General features: G+C 33.8%; 2 protein-coding genes across 4 annotated transcripts; both read left to right on the top strand.

The window, feature by feature from the left end:
* The first annotated feature begins 510 nt into the window (after positions 1–510).
* LOC132269962 (secreted RxLR effector protein 161-like) lies at positions 511–1,035 on the top strand. Its single transcript, XM_059771186.1, has one exon. It carries the CDS (start codon positions 511–513, stop codon positions 1,033–1,035), a length of 525 nt encoding a protein of 174 aa, XP_059627169.1.
* Positions 1,036–2,215: 1,180 nt separating this feature from the next.
* Positions 2,216–7,960, top strand: LOC132271047 (uncharacterized). Of its 3 annotated transcripts, XR_009469644.1 has the most exons (3): positions 2,216–2,841; positions 6,522–6,665; positions 7,423–7,960. XR_009469644.1 is itself a non-coding variant. In XM_059772293.1 (2 exons), the coding sequence occupies exons 1-2, from the start codon at positions 2,301–2,303 to the stop codon at positions 3,450–3,452; spliced, it is 576 nt and encodes a 191-aa protein (XP_059628276.1). In that variant the 5' UTR covers positions 2,216–2,300; the 3' UTR covers positions 3,453–6,472. The 3 variants fall into 3 exon arrangements, 2 of the variants coding, with proteins under 2 accessions (XP_059628276.1, XP_059628275.1); XM_059772293.1 differs by lacking the exons at positions 6,522–6,665; positions 7,423–7,960 and adding an exon at positions 3,418–6,472; XM_059772292.1 differs by lacking the exon at positions 6,522–6,665 and having other exon boundaries at positions 2,220–2,841.
* The last annotated feature ends 17,436 nt before the right edge of the window (positions 7,961–25,396 follow it).

Genomic DNA, 25,396 nt, shown 5'->3' with positions numbered 1-25,396 from the left:
CCAACCTGTATCCGAAAATCCGGAGGTATCACACCCAAAGTTTTTCACAGAGACCTGGTATTGATTATGAGGAGACATACTCTCCTGTGATGGATACAATCACATTTTGCTTCTTGATCAGTTTAACAGTCTCAGAAGTACTAGATATGCATCTGATGGACGTGGTTACAGCTTGTTTATATGGATCACTAGATAGTGACATATATATGAAAATCCCTGAAGGATTTAAAATGCCTGAAGCAAATAGCTTGAAACCACGTACCATGTATTCGATCAAGCTACAACGATCCTAATATGGATTGAAACAATCCGGACGCATGTGGTCCAATCGACTTAGCGAGTATTTACTAAAAGAAGGATATGTGAATAATCAAGTTTGTCCATGCATTTTCATCAAGAAAATCAAGATCTGGATTTGCCATTATAGCTGTATATGTTAACGATCTAAATCTTATAGGAACTCCTGAAGAGCTCACCACGACTACTAATTATTTAAAGAAAGAATTCGAAATGAAAGATCTTGGTAGAACAAAATTTTGTCTCAGCCTCCAGATCGAACATTTACCAAGTGGAATTCTTATCTATCAGTCAACATACACTGAAAAAGTCTTGAAGCGCTTTTATATGGATAAAGCTCACCCCTTGAGTTCTCCAATGATTGTCCAATCACTTGATGTTAAGAAAGATCTTTTTCGTCCTCTGGAAGAAAGCGAAGAAATTCTTGGTCCTGAAGTACCATATCTTAGTGCAATCGGTACTCTAATGTACCTTGGGAATTGTACCAGACCTGATATAGCATTTGCAGTCAACTTACTAGCATGGTATAGTTCTACACCAGCTCGAAGACATTGGAATGGGGTCAAACACATTATGCGTTACCTTCGGGAAACGACTGATATGGGGTTATTTTATGCAAGAAAATTAAAGCCCCAGTTGATCGGATATGCAGATGCAGGTTACCTTTCTGACCCACACACAGCTCGATCACAAACATGGTACTTGTTTACTTGTGGTGGTACTGCTAAATCATGGTGATCTATGAAACAGACCATGACTGCAACTTCTTCAAATCACTCTGAGATACTCGCAATTCATGAAGCATGTAGAGAGTGTGTTTGGTTGAGATATGTTATACAACATATTCGAGAATCATGTGGACTCTCCTCAATCAAATATAGTCTAACAATATTATATGAAGATAATACAACATGTATTGTACAGGTAAGAGGATGATACATAAAAAGTGACAGAACCAAGCATATTTCACCAAAATTCTTTTCCACATACGAGCTCCAGAAGAGCTGTGATATCGATGTTCGGCAGATACGCTCTAGTGATAATCTAGTAAATTTATTCACTAAAGCGCTTCCAACTACAACATTCAAGAAGTTAGCGGACAACATTGGAATGCGTTAACTAAAGGATCTTCAAGGTTGAACTAATAAGGGGGAACAATTGATCAAAGAGGTATTAATATACTGTACTCTTTTTCCTTCGTTCGGGTTTTATCCTACCAAGTTTTCCTAACAAGGTTTAATGAGGCAACTTTAATCTATGTAATACCATGCACAAGAATACTGTATTCTTTTTCCTTCACTAAAGTTTTGTCCCACTAGATTTTCCTTAGTAAGGTTTTAACGATACATATTCTTAGTGTAATATTATGGACCACAAGGGAGAGTGTTATGTATGTATGTATTTTGTGTGGGATCCACATTTACTTAAACAGTTGATGATGCAATCCATGAAGACATCTTTGGTTGGAATATGAAAGAAGCTTACAACAGCGTATTGTGAAACCCTCATTTGTGAGCCTATAAAAGGCCATGCATCCACTGCTTTGAGGGGTGCTTAATAAAGAAAGCTTTTTACTTCCTCTCATGTATATTCTCTCTCTGTGCAAGCTCTCACTATTACGTACTCTATATAGATATACATATAAATATTCCTTCCACAGATCGCTTTATCAGTCTAGAGAACAAAAGTTAATGCCATAGACTCAAATTTTCGGGTCAAGTGACGATAATGCAATTTATTATTGTAAAAATTTTAAATAAAATTATATATGTAATATACTTACAAGGTATGTACAGTTTGACTATTGGGCTATTAAACAAAAGCGGGCCTAGGTATGTACAGTTTTGAATATTACATTGTACTGGCCAATACTAATTGTTGTCCAAAAATAGGCCCAAAGGCCATTCAAAAGTAAGACACCGTGTGTTATCGTCCTCCGTTCAAACCGATCTGAACAGATATTAAAACCCTAGCAATCAGGCGGCTTTGCAAATTTCTTTCTCATGGCCATCCTCCTCCGTTGTCTGCGTTTGGGCGGCAGAAAGATATGCAATACGAAGAAATTAGGCTTCGTTGCCTCACATCGTCCTATTCCTTCGTGGTCTTTTTTCACCACCACCACTGGAACCACCACGCTTCCTGCAGAGGAGGGAAGTCTAGACGAGCATCATCATATGAAAGAAGCTGTAGGAGACGGTTTGGAAAATTTAGGGGTTGCGTCATCGGAGAAGCAGCGAGACGCTGAGATAAAACCTCGCGTGGAACTCCTGGCCCGATTCGCTGCGTTCAGCATCCGTGACGAGCAAAATGCTAAGAAGATTGAGTTTAAAAGGGTGGGGAGCGCTAAGGTTCAACTGGTCAGAGATGGCCGATTATACTATTTTACTATAGAGGCACTGGTTGGTGGGGTCAAAAAGTTCTACGAAGCTCATGTTCTTGATACCCTCATCGAAAGAAACAGCATCTCCTTGATAGAATGGTGCGAGGTCAAGTCTCCTCCTAAGTCGTCCACCTCCTCCTCCTCTTTTGATTCTCCACAAAATGGTAACTTTCTTTTTCCTTTCTGTTTTTTAGTGAGTCTGTCAGTTGTAATAATACCGTCAGTAAAGATTTCAATCTCTTGGGAAATTTTGATTTTATTGTCAATAAATGAATTGATGTTATAATGAATTATTATTCAATTGACAAATCTATCATGCTAACGCCCCCTGAACTATTTAAATGTCTTTGAAAAACACACCCTTGAACTATTTTTTTCCCTGTCAAATAACCCCTTCAACTTTTCAAAAGCTGCCAATTCCGTTAGTTTTTCTTGTAATTTTACTTTTACTATCCTTTAATCTTCACTTGAAAAAAATTCTTAGTTGGTCCAAATGTGTCAGCTTTATTCACTTTTGCTTAGCTAAGCTGACCAGAGACACGAAACTTCATGTGTGTACACTTTATGGAACAACTTTTGTTGTCTTCAGAATTTCTGAATGATTTTCTGTTTTGGTGCTGAGAAAACTGTAAAGAAAATTGAAGTTTTGAAATTTGATTTATTTCCTTAGTTGCACTTGTTCATCATGGCTGAATTTGCAATATATATATTTATATATGTTTGTTTATGTATGTATATAGGTTTCAAGTTGAAGAAGATTGAAGGTTCTGTATGATTGCTTAGTAAATTGGAATTATCAATTTTGAGTTTGCATTTTTTATGTGACACTAGGAAGCAATGTCTTGAACTCACATTGTCTTATTTGTAGATCCTGATATAGGATTCAGAACCCGTGCGTGTTGATCTAAGATTCCTCAGAGATCGTTGTTTAAGAAACTAGAAATTTATGTGATTGAATCCAAAGCATCATAGCACCACCTAAACTATGTAAATCAGAATATTCCGATAATTTTGCACTTCCAAATCGATCCCTATCAGCTTTTTGTCAAAAACCACAATTAATGGATTTCTTTGTGTGATGGCGCCCTGACTCCTGAGTGTGTCTCTCATCGTCGATACCCATTAGGATTTCTATATCAGTTTGTTTTCTCCAAATCTAGAAAACGGAAGATGAATGTGGCGAAGTTTCAGGTATGGCAGCCTTATAAGAAGAAGGTATATTTGAATGAGAGAAACAATAGTAGGGAGAGAGAATATCAAATATATTGTTTTCTAAAGGGTATTTTCTGTAACATATAAGGGTAAAATAGTAAAATTACAAGAAAAACTAATGGAGTTGGACGAACATCCAGTTTAGGGGTGTAGTTTGGTAGCTTTTGAAAAGTTGAGGGGTATCTTTTGAGATATTTAGATAGTTCAGAAGGGATTAGTGCATTTTTGCCAATCTATCCTTATTCATCATGTTTGCCAGTGTTTTCTGCCTTTTGTCTGTTATCTTCTACTGCCTTTCTTCCTGTGGCTATTCTCATTGTTTCTTGATTTCTCAGCATGGATCGAAGCTAAAGCAATGGATTGTCTTTCTTATGAGGGGCCCAAATTTTTTTTTTTGGGTGGAAATTACTTGACTTCATAACAGCACCCTTGTTTCCACCAGCAATTATGTATCACTGTTGGCTCATATACATGTGTGTACAAGTACTTGTAATAAACTACATCATCCAATACAAATCCATCCTACCAAATGTAGTAAAATTAGGCACCCCTCTTTCTCTCTCTAGAACAACACTTCCTCTCTCTCTCTCTCTCTCTTACTCGCCTTCGCCAGAATTTCGACTCTTTGAGCAAGCAGTGATATACAATTGCAGGTGAAACAAAGGTAGATTCAACACATGATCAGTCCCACTCCCACCCTAGATTTGTCAAATAATTTGTACAATTCCCTTAATTTTCTTCTTTTTTCTTTATTTTTAAAATTTTGATTTTGTATGTGTTGTTAATTGTGGGATGAAAATGCACATCAACTGTATTTTCTAAAGAAATGACACGATGATCTAAGCATGAGAATTGGGTAGCATTGATTTGAGTTTGTGCAAATGATTAATGGATATAATCTAATACCATTTAGGGGTTCAACAATTTATGGGGATTTTGATAATGTGTAAGGGTAGGCCTGTCTAATTATAAAATAATTCAATATAAGAAGGGCATTCTACTAAATAAATATCAAATGGTCACTTGTAAATTTGGTGACTATTCATCTTTTTATTTTTACTTTATGGTTACTTCAGAGCAACTAAAGTCAAATTGTTTCGTAAAAGCATATATAGGAAATGATGCGAATTAATTTTGCCCAAACCTCATTGGGTATTATGATTACCCTGTTTCTGTATCTCCAACATATTGTTACATTACATAAATAAGAATGAACATTTGTCTAAATATATTTGATATAAGGTTTTCAGTGTATTTTAGGGTAGGCTTGTCTAATTATAAAATAATTCAATATAAGAAGGGCATTCTACTGAATAAATATCAAATGGTCACTTGTAAATTTGGTGACTATTCATCTTTTTATTTTTACTTTATGGTTATTTTAGAGCAACTAAAGTCAATTTTTTTCAAAAATTGATTTTGTTGAGTTTTTTTATTTATTTTATTATTATTTTTTTTTTGAAATTTCAAATTATTTAGTGTTTTTGTAACCTTTTGTTTGTGTTAAAATAAAAAGGTTCTTAGCTTCTAGAATATAAGTAGTGATAGAGAAACCGAAACAAAGACCTAAAAGAGTTACCGAATGTGACATGGCTTGGCTACGTCAGACTATTTAAATAAACATTTCTCTATGCAATAAAACTGAAAAAAATAAAAAATAAAAAATTCTTGGAAAGAATATCCAGACTCTCGTCGTGGAAAGCATAGACTTTCTCTCTCACATACACAATGCTTCACTTCCCTTCTTTACTGCAGAACTTGGAGAGAGAAAAATAGGGATGAAAGAGACTCTGGGGAGAGAAACAGGGAATCAAAGTGCCTACACTTTAACTCTCAAATCGATTATTTTCGGGTCTCATCTCACACACATATATAGTATGTATAGGTATAAAGCTCTTGATCCAATTTCTGTATTTTTTGTGAACACAATGTCTTATAAGAAATTGACTATTTCAGGTTTTATCTCTTATATACATATGTGTGTTTTGTGTGTGAAATTTATCTGACCCAAGAAGTAGAAGAAACCAAGATACGCTTTACACTTCAAGATCCAAAAACCCATTCGAAGGACGAGTCCACAAAGATCAAGAAATCCCTTCGATCATGGTGATGGGGTCGCCGTGGTAGCGCCCTCAAGGGATCAATGTCCGGTCCAGTGTATATTACTGAAAGCCGGAGAGGGTCAGCCAAGCCCCACCAGACCACCAACCGGCCGTCATTGGAGTCGCTTACCAGAACCCAGACACCGATGTGGATGTGGCAGGTGGAGTTACCGTACATGAGCCGTCCATGGATTTGATCTGATTTTTCCTGTTTTTTATTCTCTCACACGTAGAGAGGATGCTGAAAGATTCTGACGTGGCTAGGCCACGTCAAATTCGGTGCTCATTCGGTGCCAACTTTTCAGTTCCTTTATCATTATTCGTAGAATGTACAAGGCTTTATAATATTCAATTCTTTGATACAAAATTTAGGAAAATTGACTCCTCATTGGTCAATGACATTGGCCGAAGAAAACAAAAAAGTGGTCAAGAAAGACAGTAAATCAAGATGATTAAAGTGGTCATTTTTTCGACTGAGATAGATCAAGTTGTTGATTGTCATGCTTGTATCTCCCTTTTCATCTTTTCAGGTAAAGATTGAGCTGGAGTCGGGTAAATAGAACAGATGCTGCTAATACGTTAATAAAATAGCGATATGGTGAATAGCGATATGGTGTTTTGCTGCTACGTTTCACTTTACTTTAGTGGAGTGACTATGTTATGTTTGTGTGAAGGTTTGTTCACTTTATTTTATAGTGATATGGTGTTTTGCTGCTACGTTTCACTTTACTTTAGTGAAGTGACTATGTTATGTTTGTGTGAAGGGTTTGTTCACTTTATTGCAGTGGTTATATGTGTTATAATTATTTTTTGAGAGCAAAGTTTTGCCATTATATGCTGAGGCAGTATCAACATTTCTAAGATGCTTTTTAAGTTCTATTGCTTCAACGAATATGTTCTTGTGTTTTCTTGACATTGCAGTCATAATAGTGCATTCCTCCTCACTGTCAGCTGGTTCAAATAATTATGTTTAAGTTTCTGTACGTGTCAAATGTTTTTTTATGTTACTTATGAATTTTCATCCTCATGCCAAATGATCGATTCCTATAAAACTCTTGCTAAGGTGAAGTAGGATCAAGTGTGCATATAGATAGGTGTTGGTGAGAATCAAATGCGTTTTCTGAGATCTGGTTACACAAGTATGGTTGATAACACACCTCGTGCCTAGGTCCAAGACAAAGGCACTTCATGCTTTAGTTTCTTATTGTTTCTAACTGTTCAGATAGCTCTATTGCTGTATTTTCTGCTTACTGGTGGTTGTAATTTTGTTAGGGTACTTGTGTTTTTTATGGCTGTTTTGCTGCTTCTATTGCTTACAGCTGGTTTTTAGAGAACTGTCTTATATTACTTCATCTATTGCTTACAGCTGGTTGTTAGTTTCTTATTGTTAATTTTGATAGGATCTCTAGTAAAGTTTGTATATCTTGGCAGTGGATAAACGACCACAGGAGCTGGCTCAGTTCCCCACTAAAAGAGAGAATGAAGAGCTTTTGGAACCAACCCATACTCCTTCTCCCTCAATGGATTCTGGTAAAAGCGAATGGTGTGGCTCATGCTTTCGATACCTCTGCACACCAGAGAAGTCGGTTTTTGAAGTTCGAGGGGAGAATAGAATCTGATCAACCTTTTTCTCCAGGGTCAACTCTTTTGAAGAAAGAAGTCAAGCTAAAGTTTCCAAGCGTAGGGAACTTATCACATAGCTGAGCCTCAAGCACGACCGACTGATTCATTTTGAAGGCTGCCAGTTCCCGATTCAAACGTTTTTGGCTTTATAGCTCATTTATCTAAACTATAGGTTCGACTTTGTGAAATGGATCATTGTGAGTCACAATTCTCGAAGTGCCCATCTATTTTGGAACGGATGGAGTACTTCTTTTTAGATCTTAATGATTGGAATCATCAATTCAACAACTAGAATATGGAGTTTTTGTTTATTCCTCTAAATGGGAGAGAGACTTGTGCCGGCTTGTTTGAATTATATGTGCATGTAGTTTATATTACTTTGGTAAGCCGTTAAAGTGAATTATGCTGTTCCTTTGCACGCTATTGTAAAATCTGTGATTGAAATAGGTCGGAGGGTTGGGTGATGTTTGTGAAGTTAATAAGAGTAAGATTAGGAAAAATAAAAAAAATAAAAAATCAATATTTGTGAAGTTAATAGGAGTAAGATTAGGAAAAATGGAAGAAAATAAAAAATTAATGCTCCTATTTAGGAGCCAAAGGATTTTGAAAAACTATATGATTTATAGATTTATTGAAATAAATAATATTTAAAAAAATGCATTAAAATTTTTTTTTTAAAAAAAATGATGTAAATAATAATATTATATAAATAGAAAGTGTATTTAAAAAATAAAAATGTAGATATATTATAGATATATAGGAAGAGAAGGATTCAGAATTTGCACCTCAAGTGATGATAATACAATAAATTTTTGACAAAGATTTAAATAAAATGTTATGAAATAAAAAGGTCGGAACAGTTTGGATATTGGGCTGAAGAACAAAAGCAGGCCAATGAAGCCCAGTTTGGAAAAATACACTGGAGTTATAAACTCCCTTAGACATTGGTCTAGCCCATACTAATTGTAGTCCAAAAATAGACCCAAAAGCCATTAAAAAAGCAACACCGTTTGTGTGTGTTGCGTGTCATCGTCCTTCATTAAAACCGATCAAATCTCAAAACCCTAGCAATCTGGCGCCTTGACATCTTACTCATGGCTCTCCTCGTCCGTTGTCTTCGTCTTCGTCTTCGTCTTGGCGGTAGAAACATATGCAATACGAAGAAATTAGGCTTCGTGGGCTCACACCGTCCTATTCTTTCTTGGTCTTTTTTCACCACCACCACCACCACCCTTCCGGCGTTCGCCATAGGTCAAGCGCACAATCTGGATATTGAATTTGGAAGAGTGGTCAGCGCCAAGGCTCAACTGCTCGATAATGGCCGATTATACTCTATTACGATGGAGGCATTGGATAGTGGGAGCAAAAAGTTCTTTGAAGTTCATGTTGTTGATACCATCATCGAAAGCAACAGTCTCTTCTTGAAAGAATGGTGCGAGCTCAAGTCTCCTCCTCCTGGTTGGACTTTATGGGGATAGGTTAACTTTCCTTTTCCTTTTGTTTGTGTTAAAATAAAATTAAAAAATGTTGTTAGCTTCTAGAACATACGTGCCTTTGTAACATTCAATTCCTTGATACAAAATTTAGGAAATTGACGACTCATTATGATGACCACTGAAATTAATATTCCACATTAGTTTAGGGATATATGGTTATGGGAACTATAATTCTAATCACATTGATGTAAATTGGGACATACAAACATATATATATATATATACACACACACCCACACGTAGTAGTTTTCTACAAAAACCATATAGTTATACTAATCAACTCTCAATCTTAAGAAGTGGTGATGTACTAATTTACATAAATCTTCATGTCTTAGCAATATGTAGAACTTAATCTAATTAAAAAATAATGAAGACACTATACATGTACATGGGTCTGTATAATAGCGTTTGTGGATTTATATGTGAAACGTGTTAAATAACTCATGATTACAGGCGCATTCACTGCAGGACTTAGTCAGAGTCCTTCTCTCCATGAGAAAGTCAACTGACCAGCTCTTTTTCTTTGGAATTGGCATTGAAAACTACTGCTCTATAATGCCTTTGAATTGAATTCCACTCCATTTTTGTGCTACCTCCTCCCCCATGTCATAGAACCCCAGCTCCACAAATTTCTCATGCCCAAGTGTATCTCTTATTCTTTCTCGCTCTTCCATGACATGCTGTCGAATGCATCTGACAGCGCCGGCATCCAGGCAGCTACAATCTGTTCTGCCATCTCCAGCCCCCATTAAACCACCATGAGCATGTAATTTTAAGTCCAGAAATGGAATAACACAAGCCCCCATTAAGTCCTTTCCATAGTCATCGTCGACTATGTGATCAGAAACCAAAGAATGTTTCTTGGTTACCTTCAAGTCCCATACGGGAACCTCAGTTTGATGATTTGGTCCAAGAGGAACTTGTTTTTCTAAGAGAACAATTTAAGAGAGATGAATGTATATCTTTACACTGACCTAATGTCTTTAATCTAATTAAAAAATAATGAAGACACTATACATGCAAATATATGTACATGGTTCTGTAAAAATACCGTGTGTAGATTTATATGTGAAAAATGTTAAATAACTCGCGATTACATGGGGTAAGATAAGGCGGCCCATTCAGTGCAGGACTTTGTCGGAATCTTGCTCTCCATGACATGCTGTTGTATGCATCTGACAGAGCCCGCATCCAACGGCTACAATCTGTTCTAAACCACCATGAGCATGTACATTTAAGTCCAGAAATGGAATAAAACAAGCCCCCGTTAAGTCCTTCCCATAGCTATATGATCAGAAACCAAAGAATATTTCTTGGTTACCTGCAAGTCCCATACGGGAAGCTCAGCTTGATGATTCTGTCCAAGAGGAACTTGTTTTCTAGGAGAACAATCCAAGAGAGACGAATGTATATCTGTACACTGAACAGATAATGAAGACACTATACATGCAAATATATGTACATGCAAATATGTATAACTTAATCTAATTAAAAAATAATGAAGACACTATACATGCAAATATATGTACATGGGTCTGTACAATATACCGTATGTGGATTTATATGTGAAACATGTTAGATAACTCATGATGATTACATGTTGGTTTTGAATTCAGATTGTAAATAGAATTTTAGCTTATATATATAAATGTATATGTATGTCATGTGGAAAATTGAATTTGATTTGTTGAATGGGTTGGTACGTGGAGAAGTCATGCAACGGACAAACTTTGGATCCAGTACTTGAAGCCATGCAAAAATGGCTTCTTTTAATCAAGAAGGAGAAGCTAATATCAGCCCATTCCAAACCAGGAGCCAAGTGGTGCTGGCGATATGGTTGTCATTCTGGAGCCGATGGAAGCACCTCCACAAGGTGATCCCAATCAAGAACTAGTTGTTGATGAAACTTTGGGCCCGATTTAAACCAGCAACAAGTTGTTCCTGTTGAAAATCTGCCACACTCTACTAATAATAAACATGACGTTCAACCCATCTTGGTCTCATTTGCAAACCAAGATGGTGCAGGTGGGTGTCTGTTGTCGGTACCTGATCAGCAAAATAAGCCCCAGCAACACTAGAAGTAGGTGGTGATCATCATCAGGAATGAGAGCAAGAGCTTGATATGGAATGGGATCCTATACTGGAAGCCATGCAAAAATGGTGCTTTTAATCAAGAAGGAGAAATTAATATCGTTGAGCCAATTTGGAACCAACGACCAATCTCTGATGCCAATTGGCTCCTGGAATTGGCTTAAGGATATTAGTTTCTCCTTCTTGATTAAAAGCACTATTTTTGAATGGCTTCAAGTATGGGATCCCCTTCTATATCAACCCCTTGCTCTCATTCGTGATGATCACCACCACCAACTTCCGGTGTTGCTGGGCTTGATTTTGCTGATCAGGCGGCAATACCCACCTGCACCATCTTCTTGGTTTGCAAGTGGGCGGTATGCATATGAATATATAAGGGATTATTACGTATAAATGGACTTAGTGCCGCCCATATTTACCCATACATTGAGTCAAAGTCAATAATTTTTCTAGAATGTGTTTGACCCAAAAGCTGAGGTGGCACATGAAAAAATACTGTTTTATATTTCTGTTGCCTAAAATACCCTTCTTCCTATTTTATGTGTTGCCTAAAATGCCCTTTTGCGAAGGTACCACTTTTTTTTCCAAAGGTACCACATTTTTGGACTGAAGGTACCACTTTTTGGCGTCCAGGTACCATGCTTTCTAAACACTCGTTTAGCTAGATTGGAGAATATTTTGTGTTATTCATGGCGTTAATGGAGCTGTTTATGGATGTAATGTGCAACCTTATTAGCGGTGTGGGGTTTAATACCATTTTCAATTGCAAAAATAAGTCTATTTTTTTGGCGTCGAGGTACCATGTTTTCTAAACACTCTAGTTAGCTTAGAGAATATTTTGTGTTATTTATGGCCCTAATGGAGCTATTTATTGATCCACTGTACAACCTAATTAGCAGTGTAGGGTGTAATACCATTTTCAATTGCAAAAATAAGTCCCTTTTGCGAAGGTACTACTTTTTTTCCAAAGGTACCACGTTTTTAAACTGAAGGTACCACTTTTTGGTGTCCAAGTACCATGTTTTCTAAACACTCGTTTAACTAGATTGGAGAATATTTTGTGTTATTTATGGTATTAATAGAGCTGTTTATGGATGCAATGTGCAACCTCATTAGCGGTGTGGGATTTAATACCATTTTCAATTGTAAAAATAAGTCTTCTTTCTTGGCGTCGAGGTACCATGTTTTCCAAACACTCTAGTTAGTTTGGAGAATATTTTGTGTTATTCATGGCCCTAATGGAGCTATTTATTGATCCACTGTGCAACCTAATTAGCGGTGTAGGGTGTAATACCATACGTATTAACTTACCCCCTGCCTTTAAGTAACAGACGTTTAGTACTGATGTCAGGATGGATAAATGGGTAGAAGGTCAATTTTGCCCTTTACAATGGCTGAAATGACATTTTTAACTTTATTGACCATTGCAGAGTTACAAAACTACCCTTATTCATTCAACTGCTTCAATTTTGGAATGAAATATTTTTGATACTACATTCATGTAATAGTCGAAGAAAATTCAGTAAGGCTCTAATATAATAAGCCATACAATACTAATTCATAAAAACCCAATGCAAAAGAGAACTTCATTTCATTCCATTTAAGGTAAATACCAGTATAATACGCTATACAATGGTTGCAAAAACATACCAACGTAATCCACAATAAAAAGTTGCACAGCTATTCTTCTTTAAAAGTAGAAAAATAGCTCACACCAACAGATTACAAAATAACAGCAAAAAAAAATGACATTGTTCAACATTATATATGTCCCATATCCCACATCATTTCAAGTACTTTTTGGATTTTGAGATCCTCCTATCCTACTTCCTCTAGCTCCCAATTGGGTAAATATAGGTATGTATTTCCTTTTTATTTGGTAAATCATTTTGTGGCCCTTTTCCTTTGTGTGGTCCTAGTGAGAGTCCTCTTGTTTGTGTATTTGATGGACATGCATTCTCTGTGTCTCTGTGTGTAGTTGGAACAAAAGAACCACTTTGTCTCTATGACTGTCACATGTAATAAAAATTAAGGTATTAAGGCATTGTATAATAATAATAAGGAACAAAAGCAATATAAAAACAGACAATTCGAAATTTTGAATAATAATAATTTTAAAAAGAATCATCAAAATTAAAAAAGAATTTATAATTCGCCCAAAAAGACAGCACTATTATGGGTAACACAAAAAAAAAATAAATAAATAAAAATTGCCCAATTAATACAACTATGAAAGAATTCATAGATTTGTACCGGATATATATATATATATATTTGATATTAAGAGACAAAAGACAACTTCAAAAAATAATAATAATAAAAATCACTGATTTCTACCAACAAATGGCCTTTGGAAAATTTTCACTAATCGTGCAAAATATATAACATGGAAAAGTGCAAATGAACATTGAGCTATAGTATTAACAACTAAGTTATACTAAGAAATTACTCTACAGCAAAAATTATATCAAAAGTCGAGGAAATTACATCTTTTAAGCCTTGATGGATTAAGATGGAAATAGTGAGGTTCCTTGAGGTGAATAGTAGCTTGTTGGCTAATTAAGTTGCACATTGGATCAATACGTAGCTCCATTAGGGCCATGAATAACACAAAATATTCTCAAAGCTAGCTAGAGTGTTTAGAAAACATGGTACCTCGACGCCAAAAAAAGAGACTTATTTTTGCAATTGAAAATGGTATTAAACCCCACACTGCTAATTAGGTTGCACATTAAATCCATAAATAGCTCCATTAACGTAATGAATAACACAAAATATTCTTCAATCTAGCTAAGCGAGTGTTTAGAAAACATAGTACCTGGTAGCTTGTTGGCTAATTAAGTTGCACATTGGATTAATAAATAGCTCCATTAAGGCCATGAATAGCACAAAATATTCTCAAAGCTAGCTAGAGTGTTTAGAAAACATGGTACCTCGACGCCAAAAAAAGAGACTTATTTTTTAAATTGAAAATGGTATTAAACCCCCATACCGCTAATTAAGTTGCACATTACATCCATAAATAGCTCTATTAACGCAATGAATAACACAAAATATTTTTCAATCTAGCTAAGCGAAATGTTTAGAAAACATAGTACCTGGACGCCAAAAAGTGGTACCTTCAGTTCAAAAACGTGGTACCTTTGGAAAAAAAAGTAGTACCTTCTCAAAAGAGACTTATTTTTGCAATTGAAAATGGTATTACACCACACACCACTAATTAGGTTGCACATTGGATCAATAAATAGCTCTATTAGGGCCATGAATAACACAAAATATTCTCCAAGCTAGCTAGAGTGTTTAGAAAACATGGTACCTCGACTCCAAAAAAAGGGACTTTTTTTTGCAATTGAAAATGGTTTTAAACCCGACACTGCTATTGAGGTTGCACATTACATCTATAAACAGCTCCATTAATGCCATGAATAACACAAAATATTCTCCAATCTAGTTAAACGAGTGTTTAGAAAACATGGTACCTGGATTCCAAAAAGTGGTACCTTCAGTCTAAAAACATGGTACCTTTGGAAAAAAAATGGTACCTTCGCAAAAGGGACTTATTTTTGCAATTGAAAATGGTATTACACCCTACACTGCTAATTAGGTTGCACAGTGGATCAATAAATAGCTCCATTAGTGCCATGAATAACACAAAATATTCTCCAAGCTAGCTAGAGTGTTTAGAAAACATGGTATCTCGACGAAAAAAAAAAGTATTTTTGCAATTGAAAATGGTATTAAACCCCACACCGCTTATTAGGTTGCACATTACATCCATAAACAGTTCCGTTAACGCTATGAATAACACAAAATATTCTCTAATCTAGCTAAACGAGTGTTTAGAAAATATGGTACCTGGACACCAAAAAGTGGTACCTTCAGTCCAAAAATGTGGTACCTTTGGAAAAAAAAAGTGGTACCTTCGCAAAAGGGCATTTTAGGCAACACATAAAATAAGAAGAAGGGTATTTTAGGCAACAGAAATATGAAACAGTATTTTTTCATGTGCCACCTCAGCTTTTGGGTCAAACACATTTTAGAGAAATTATTGACTTTGACTCAATGTATGAGTAAATATGGGCCACTAAGTTCATTTATATGAAATAATCCTAATATATAATTGAAGCAGTGGGTGACTATGTGGGGCATACACGTTATTTAAAATAGACCGACTTTTACTTTGATTATCCCCTTATTAATTGTGTTAGGGGGTGGTTGACACGAATTATTTAAAATAGATGGACTTTTAATTTTGTCGCCCCCTCATTAATTGTGTAAGTGGGACGCATGTGTTATTTAAAATAGATAGACTTTTAATTTTGTCACCCACTCATTAATTGTGGCTGGGTGGGGCATATGCGTTATTTAAAATATATTAACTCCGTTACCCAGCTCCTTAATTATGAGTGGGTGGGGGAGAGGGTTGCACGCGTAATTTAAAATAAGGTGAACTATATTAAATCCCCCTTTTCTATTTGTGTTTTTCACTAAACCCCCATTTTCTATTTTTTTATCAAAAAACCCCCCTCAACTATTAGAGCGGAGTGATTTAACTAATTTCCGTCAACTAACTATTAGAGGGGAAAGATTTAATTCTCATATATATATAGCAAATAAATTTTAAGAAAAAAAACCTAGATTTATAATAGAAAAAAAAAATATTAGGCATTATTTCTGGTAGTGTCCCTTTAATAAATCTATATAAAATGAAAATCAATAAAAACCAAGTAAATGAATGCACAATATAATTCTCAAATATATATATATATATATAGCAAATAAATTTCAAGAAAAAAAAAAACCTAGATTTATATTGGAAAAAAAAATCATTGCAACATCATGTACTATTCTTCTTATTCAACTTTTTTTATTTACCCATCATTATAATATTATATATAATTTGTATCAAAATATAATGGTATATATAATATGTATCATTAAATATTATTTAAATATATTTTCCATCTAGCCTTCAGACCAATATAAATCTAGGTTTTTTTTATTTATTTAGGAAAAAAATCTAGGTTTTTTTTTTCTTGAAATTTATTTACTATATATATATATTTGAGAATTATATTGTGCATTCATTTATTTGGGTTTTAATGATTTTCATTTTATATAGATTTATTTAAGGGACACTACCAGAAATAATGCCTAATTTTTTTTTTTAAATATAAATCTAGGTTTTTTTTCTTGAAATTTATTTGCTATATATATATATTTGAGAATTAAATTACCCCCCTCTAATAGTTAGTTAACGGAAGTTAGTTAAATCACCCCCCCTCTAATAGTTGAGGGGGGTTTTTTGACCAAAAAAAATAGAAAATGGGGGTTTTTTGACAAACACAGATAGAAAAGAGAGGTTTAATGTAGTTCACCCTTTAAAATAATACTTTTGATTCCGTTATCCCCCTCATTAATTATGTGTGTGTGGGATTCCATCACCCCCTCATTAATTGTGTGTAGGTGGGGCAAATGCATTATTTAAAGGGTAATTTACAAAAACCTCCCCTATGGTTTGTCATAATTACACGAATTTTCCCTCTAGTTTGTGAATTTACTCGAACCTCCCCTAAGAATGAAAATATCTTACATATACCTCCCTTCTGTTAGAGTTAACGTCAGTCTAGAATGGAATTTGCTGACGTCGTGTACAAATTTTACTAAAATCCCCATAATACCTTTGTCCCTATATAATTACATATTATAGGTAAAAGATATATATACATATAGAACCGTTATGAGAAGCAACGGTCTATTAGGGCTCAAAAGAAGGAAGCTATAGAAGGAAACTGCTCCATATTTGTTTGTGAGATCATCCATTTGCAAATCAAGTGTTCTGCTTCGTTTTGGAAAAGAAGAAGAATAAGATTGTTGTTCTGTAATTCGAAGTCTGCAACTTAGGGCTCCATTTGGGCACGTTTTGTTCATCTACAAAACAAGTCTTGTGGGTACTTTTCGGAGAAGAAGAAGAATCAGATTGTGTGAAGAATTTAAAGAATACTTCATCTGCAGCTTAAGGCTCAAAATTCGGGTATGTTTTTTGAGGATTTCATTTACAAATTAAAGGCTGAATTCTGGTTTACGATTTGTTCTTGAAATTGGGACTCAAATATCTGGATTTTCTTTTTTGAAAACATGTCTACAAGTTCAAAGGGAAAAGCTTTAAGTTTGGGTGATTTAAGATACAGGGATCTGTATATTGCAAATGTAAATCAAAAACAAAATCTTTAATTAAGGTCACAGGTTTTAATGATTATAACAATAAGGGGAAGTTGTATTATGTTCGTCCAACTAGAAGATGTAGTGTTTGGGAATGGTGCAATCCAATCACTTGTATTACAGATGAAGTGGTGGACTCAACTACAATATGTAACCAAGAAGATGAATTTGCTGAGATTATGGCACATGTTGCCGAGATAATTTCTGAGATTGGTAAGCTAAGGTGTAAAATTGGTGAGCTAAGGTCTAAGATTGGTGTGACAAGGTTTGAAATTGGTGAAATAAGGTCTCAATTTGTAATGTTTAAAAAAACAATTGGACTCGTGAAGCTGCTTATCAATGCAAGTCTAATGGTTGCTTTTTTGTCAGTTCTGATTACATTAATATGTTGATGTCCATTTACTTCTTGTATTGTTTTTTTTGTTTCTTGTTGTATAGTGAAAGTGGTATGTCTTCACTACTTATCTTTTGTTATGAATGATCTGCAGTTCTTAATGCATGAATGAATGAATGGTATACATTCACTACTATATGACTATTACATTTACATGACAAACAGCCATTGTTTTCAACTTTGCAATGAATTTTTGAATAACAACCATCAATTGTCCACAAAACATACCATACAAACAAAGTAAGCCAAAAAAAACGTACCATATCATTTAGCATTAAAATTCAAAGTATTACATTCAGTTGTCCAAAAGCTATACCAACTAAAAAAACAATATTATACCTAAGTCCAAAGGTCTGTCAATCCCCAACTCCAAAAAAGACCACAAAATGTATGTCAATCGCAACTCTATAAAGTCCATAAAAATATACCATATACCTCAATTCTTTCTAGACAACTGACTTACTTACAAAGTACTTAAATAACAAAAGAAATAAGTAGAGTCATATAAGTTTCATAAACTGTCAGAATAATATATTAAATTATACTATGGGTGCATCTTCAGATGCCTTCTTCTCCATCTTCAAGTGTCTCTTCCAGCTTGGTTGGTTCTTCCAGTGCCTCTTATAACTTGAAATTTTACTGCATTGCCTCTTCTTGGTTGGTTTGAGCTTGTAGAGCCTTTTTCAGCTTGGTTGGTGTTTGCAATGCCTCTTTATGTACGGTTGCTTAGATTGTTAAATGTTGTGTGTGGTGATTGACGCTTTTGTTTTCGTTATCTAATTCTTTTAGTTTGGTAGTCCAGATATATTATGCCAAGACAAAGTTTCTCCAATATATGTTGTGGCAGTATCAACAAAAAATGAATTCAATGTGCTATCTTCTTGTGTTTTTTTGACATTGTAGTCATAACTCATAATACTATTTTTTTTTTTTTTTTTTTTTGGTATAATATGATCTTGAGAGTAAACATCCCATTCTTTTTATAATTGAAAATTGAGAAATTATTATTATTACTAACTATTATTATTTTTAAGATTAAAAAATCATTGATTATGTTGCCAACTGCCAGCTGCAGCCCAGATAATCGTAGCGTGAACACCAAGAAGAGGAAGAAGATGAAGCGCATATATGTGAAACGAGAGTTTATTATACTAACTTTGCATCACGCTGAAGGGAGGAATATCACTGAGATGATAGTTATTGATTGAATTGTATTGTCCTTAACGTGCAAATCCATTGTTGTCACAAAGGAAGTGCACGAAAAAGGTGGGTATAATTATCATGTTGGAATTTTGAATAGAGATGTGACGAGAACCACAGCTACTAAGAGTATCTCCAACCGTTGTGTATATATTTTTGTGTAAATCCGATGTATCAGAGTAGATTTATACAAAAATTTTGTACTACCTATTTTTAGCTCCAGCAGTTGTTTTATAACTTTTGTGTAAAAAAAAAATATCCCCCAATAACAACAAATCATGTGTCATACACAAAGCCCTACATAACTTTTACAAACCTACTTGATTCACTTTACTTTTTCGCGATTAAACATCACGTCCCAATCCTCCTCAATTAGGAAAAATATAATAATTTCCCCCTATATTTCACTTTCCCATCCCGCCAATAGCAAACCTTTCTCGCCGGCACCAGAATTCTAACTTAATAAAAAATAATAAAATAAGATTCAATTATGTAGAAACTACATAATCAAAGGTTTTATAACAACAATTATATGAAAACGTGATTAAAATATATATCTAGTCTTTGGCTAGCTAGTACATATTTATCTCATTAGAATAGAATGTAAAAGGATAAAAAATCTAAAAAAACCCTAAAATCTACGACGATTATTACTGAAGACAAGATCAAACGAAAATAATGAATCAAACTATATTTTTTTTAAAATAAAAATAAAAATAAAAAATAAAAGATGGTCGAACAGTTATTACCTTGTCACTAGTTGCAGATTATTCTTTATGACGCTCTAGAAAAGTGGGAAACAAAGAGGCGTAAAGGAATGAGAGAGAAGAAAGAGAATCACGAGTGAGAAAGGAGGAAAAGAGAGAAAATATGCTAACGTGGCTGTGTAAAAGGGCTGTGTAAAATACACAGCCCTTTTACACATCGGTGATGTAGTAGTGTATCTTAACAGACTACTGGAGATGAAAAAAATTTACAAATTATATGTGGCAATATATATTTTATACAAAAAGGTTTTTTAACAGACCGTTAAAGATGCTTTAAGGTCTTGAAAGAGAAGTTCGCTGAGTTTACGGAAGAAGAATTTGAAACCAAACTCCACGGGGCGTGGGGTCCATCTGTGCTTATTTAACTGAGCAAGATAATGGCCTTTTTGTTTGGGGGGAGTGGAATGCAAATCAAATCAAAGAGATAGGTCATCTATACAAGCAGAAGAAAGAGAGTCGACTCGCAGTACTTAGTTGAGAAAGCCCATTATTAGATGAGAAGGTATAACTGATGTGTTGGCTTGAGATCGAACTGTTTTCCTCATTTTTTAGTGAAAAACTGGGGATTGAGTCACTCGGAGGCGAGATTACCCCATATTCTATAAATATTAACTGTAGAAACCTGTGAACTTAGGCCCTATTTGGCACGCGTTGTGTTTTTGGCGTTTTGTTTTAGCCTAAAACAAAACAAGTGTTTTGTTATGGAGTGTTCTGAGTTGAAAACGGAAACATGTTTAGCAACGAAATTTTGCAGTGGGAATTTCGGAACAGAAACATGTATAACATGTTTGGTAAGGCATTTCGTTTCAAGAAATATAAAAAACAAAACATGTTTGGCAGAATCAAACTGTAGCCAAAATTATTGAAATAAAAACATAAAATATGTTTGGTAAAAAGTGTCTTTAATTTGTTTTTGAAATTTTAAATTATTTTAATATATTATTATTTATATATAAGAGTACATTGTTTTATATAGTTTGAAAATTTATAACTTTACTAAATATAAAGTAAAATTTTATTTATTTTATTCTACAATTGATATAAATTAAAAAAAAAAAAAAAGTAAAACTTGATAGTAATTTTTGTATGTTTTACCATACCACTCCTTTCAATTTTTTACCTTTTTAAAAAATGATGGAGGGTTGATTTGTTGTCAAATTTGTTGAATTAGAAATTGTGAAACTTATAAGTGCTGAATATTGTTTTGACAATTCTAGAAGATATTATTTCAATATTTATTATCATTTTTTTTTTTTGGTCACTATACATACACGAGTTTCAATAGATTACATATTCTATGTCTCTCTCTCAAACACACACACTAAACTCACCATATGAGCAGTCTCACTCCCAAAAAAAAAAAAAAAAATAGTTATAGTGTAACAACCCACTCCACCGCACAGTATGATATTGTCCGCTTTGGGCCTAAGCCCGTACGGTTTTATTCTTGAGTTTTACCCCAAAAGGCCTCATACCAATTAGAGTGACACATATAAGCACTTCGCTTTTCCCTTTCCCAGACGATGTGGGATTGTGCACCCGTAATTCGTTAGTGTGGTAGCTTGTTAGTGTATCGCACCCACTGACGGCACACTCGCCCACAGGGTCATCATAATCCACCCCTCGTGGAGGCTCGACGTCCCCATCGGCACACTTCCGGCTGGGTTTGGCTCTAATACCATTTGTAACGACCCACTCCACCACATTGTATGATATTATCCGCTTTGGACATAAGCCCGCATGGTTTTGCTCTTGAGTTTTACCCCAAAAGGCCTCATACCAATTAGAGTGACACATATAAGGATTTCACCTTTTCCTTTCCCAATCGATGTGGGATTGTGCACCCGTAACTCGCCAGTATAGTAGCCTTTCAGTGTCTCACACCTGCCCACGACACACTAGGCCACAGGGTTATCACATATTGTAAGACAACAACAGCCCCAATAGATAATGTAGTTTTACTTATATTGTTGAGCTTGCATAACAGCAGAATTCCACTCAACCATTATAGGTTCATAGCTTGGTTCAACAACAAGGCTTTCCTTCTCACCTATCCTTATAGTACATGATGTGAGCTCAAAAATCTTCCTGAGCTTTATTTCTCTCTTTGACTTCGACAGATACGCGTTTTTGCAAGTCATTCCTGAGGTCTAATTGAGAAACTCACTTAATTAAGAGAAAAGGCACGAAAGGTAGACCAAGCAGGAAGCTATTTAATAGACTTTGTGATCCAACCAACTATATTTTTCGACTCTTGATCCACATGATTTGCACACGTTAGTGCATGTCATCCAACCATATAAATGTACGAGCATGTGACTAAAACATCAAACACTCGTATATAATTATAATGCCCCTGTGACAATAACATATATGTATAAAAAAATGGCATTCAATGGATTCTAAACCTCCCAAGCTGGACATCTATATAATGAACATACATAATTTTTTGGAGTTCCAGCCGTATAAAGATTCATTGGACCCCTTCCACATGCATAAGGTGGTCCTTCACCCTGTATCTCATACATGACTGCATATAGAAGTAGTAAAATGTGTAATGCATACTTGGCACAAGTTATTACAGTTATCCAAATCCTAAACGATAGTTAAAATGGAGAGTTAAAATGACCGAAATTAATACAATTATCCAAATCCTAAAAGAGAATTAAAATAAAGTAGTTATTATAGTTGTCAAAACATGTTAAACACTTAAATGCAAAATTAAGGGTGCTGAATTGTATTACATATACTATTAGCAATATGATCACGTAATTGATCCATTGCTCGCGACTCAGATTGCGGCACATTAACCTGAACATCATCGTTCTCATCTTCAAATATTTCATCTGTCTGTGCCTCCATAGTTTGATCATTAAAGATTTAATCTATTTGCGCCTCCATTCTTATAAAGTTGTGGAGTGTACAACAAGCTAAAACAATATTTTAAATGATTGGTTTAATTTAATTGAGATTAATTGTTTTTATTTTATTTTACATGATTTATTTTATTTTATTGGATGTTTTGATTAATTATCTTATTTTAATTAAATTATATTTTGTATTTTACTTGTTAAATTGATATGATATTTTGATTTGTGGAATGCCGTGATTGAGTTATTTGTTTGACTATGAGTATATTTATGCTTATGTGATTTAATTGTAAAATATTTGTAATTAATATATTTAATTTAATTATTTTATTTATTTAAAGGTTAAGGAATTGGGTTTAAGGAAGTTGGACCAATGGATGTGGTATTGGGCTTGGATTAAGCATTGTTGGGTTAATTAATAAGGGCCATGATTATGAATATATTTTAATGATTATTTTTGCATAATTATATATGATCATAATTTCGTCAATTTTGACCAACTTTGGGTACATTCAATATTCATATATATTGATATGTGTGTTTAAATATAATTTCTTAAATTATATATTTTTTTGAATAAATGATTGGACGGAGGTGAATACATAGGTTCATAGAGGGTATCAATCTATGAACATACAAATTTTTAAATCTGGCTTAGTTGAATCCCGGAGATAGTGCTGCTCCGATTGCACCTAGGAAAGACTTCAACTATGTTCAAGAAGTGATTACCCACCTCTAAGTTTTGATTTAAATTATAGTTAATTTCTTAATTATAATTTTCAAAATATTATTATTTATCACATATTTTTATTTATGTGATTATCATTGGATATATTGTCATTTATGCGACTCAATTCCAACAGATGTGGCATGGAATTCTTCAATGAAGATGTGGCGATTGTGACTGGGCAAGAATGCTGACATGGCATGTGACTAAGCAAGAATGCTATTTTTTTATTTATTTTCTTCTCATTCTGGAATTAATACCTACAAAGTGTAAAGCACAAATATATATGAATCATTAAATAATACAAACATCTAATTAAATGTTTATTTTGATACATAAAATAATAGATTTTGTGCACTTTTCATTCCTACACTCGTGAATGGCGAAAAATACATGATGGGTTTGCTCGTCCACTCTGTCTCTCATTGTTCTTATCTGTTTTAAGTTCATCCAAGATTTTTATAGTCTCAAACTCATTTATCTTATGAATTTGTAATTAATATGAAGGTAATATTTATTTTGGGAAGATAAAAGTGATTTATGTGCTAACGGAAGAAAGACGGAGAAAGTATCATTTCATTTATTAAAAGGGAGTAAAAGAGGTGAGCAAAGAGGGAGATATAAAGGTTTAGTTGATGGATGTTTTTGGTATTTCAATTATTTATAAATAGGAGCGGGGTGTTTAATGTGTCTTGTGGAGTGGGAATATTGCATCATTTGGTTTATTTTATATATTAAATATAAAAAATTTGAAAATGAGGCCCAAAATTTATTTATTTGGTATTTTTTTCTAATTTTTTTTTTAAAATTCTCTTCAAAATATTTGCCCTCACTTTATTAAATCAAATTCTTATTTTTTCCTTCATAGTTCTCTCATATTTTATGCCTTTTATTTTCTTCTTCTTTATTTTTCTTTTCTCATCATTTTTTTTTTCCTAGTTTCACTTGTTTTTGTTATTGTAGTTGAAAACTTATAATGAGGATTTTTTTTTTTCAAAAAATAATATAATATAAATACATTTTTAACAATAATTTGAACATTTTTTTTTATGTTCAACAATTTAGATTGCAAACATGTTTTTATTTTGGAATAACTCCTACCACCAAAAAAAATAAAACTAAAACTTAATATTTTTGCTTCATATGTTTTCATTTGTTTTTATAAAATTATTTTTGAAATATTGTTAAAGACTATATAAGTTTTGATTATGTCACTAAATCTCCATTTTTTGGCTTCTTGTTAAGTTGTTATTTCAAAAAATAATTTTTATTTATTTTATTTTATTATTACTATTTTTTTTTGTATAACTTATCTGCTTTTTAATGACTATTTATGAGTGCTATACGATCAGTTTACAAACTAATATTTACTATCTCCGTCTCATATTAATTGTTAAGTTCAAAAATTTTAACTCATAATTTTTATTAGTCAAAATTATTGGAATAGATTTTTAGTATGAAATATAGATGGTATAGAAATATATTAAATAAATATAACTAAAAATCACATCAAATAATTTAAAAATAAAATGTGATAACGAGTCAAATTTTTAAAATTGACAGACGGAGATATCGTACTAAATAACTAAAAGGGTTAATTACAACGAGACCCCCTGAGGTTTATCGTATTGACAGACATATATAAGTTAGCTTTTTTTTAGACAATAAGACCCCTCAAGTTTGTAAACTTTAAACAATGACACCCCAAACTAGATGAAAGTACATGTTTACCCTTTGACCACGTAAAATGACCAAAGTAACCTTAGCCGATATACACAACCACCACTCATCACCACCCTAACCTCAACAACCACCATCTTCTTCATTGTTCCACCACCATCACACAAACCCTACAATTCAAAATTACACACATATATTTATATATACATACATACAAAACAATAGGGTAATTACACACATATATCTATATATATATATACATACAAAGCATAGGATAGAGGCAGCCATTGAACCCGGTTGTATTACCTTCCGAGCTCTCTTCTATAGATCCTTCT

This window comes from Cornus florida, unplaced genomic scaffold, assembly GCF_030987335.1.
Source record: "Cornus florida cultivar Cherokee Brave unplaced genomic scaffold, ASM3098733v1 CherokeeBrave_3.0.0_Hap2_Chr08, whole genome shotgun sequence".
NCBI lineage: Eukaryota > Viridiplantae > Streptophyta > Magnoliopsida > Cornales > Cornaceae > Cornus > Cornus florida.
The sequence above is the reverse complement of the archived record's forward strand: the minus strand, read 5'-3'. Positions and strand labels throughout refer to the sequence as shown.

Excerpts from the sequence above, each read along its gene's own strand:
- LOC132271047 (XM_059772292.1), top strand. The coding sequence starts at position 2,301 with ATGGCCATCCTCCTCCGTTGTCTGCGTTTGGGCGGCAGAAAGATATGC. Across the intron at positions 2,842-7,422 it reads TTTTGATTCTCCACAAAATG|TGGATAAACGACCACAGGAG; the intron begins GTAACTTTCTTT and ends ATATCTTGGCAG.
- LOC132269962 (XM_059771186.1), top strand. The coding sequence starts at position 511 with ATGAAAGATCTTGGTAGAACAAAATTTTGTCTCAGCCTCCAGATCGAA.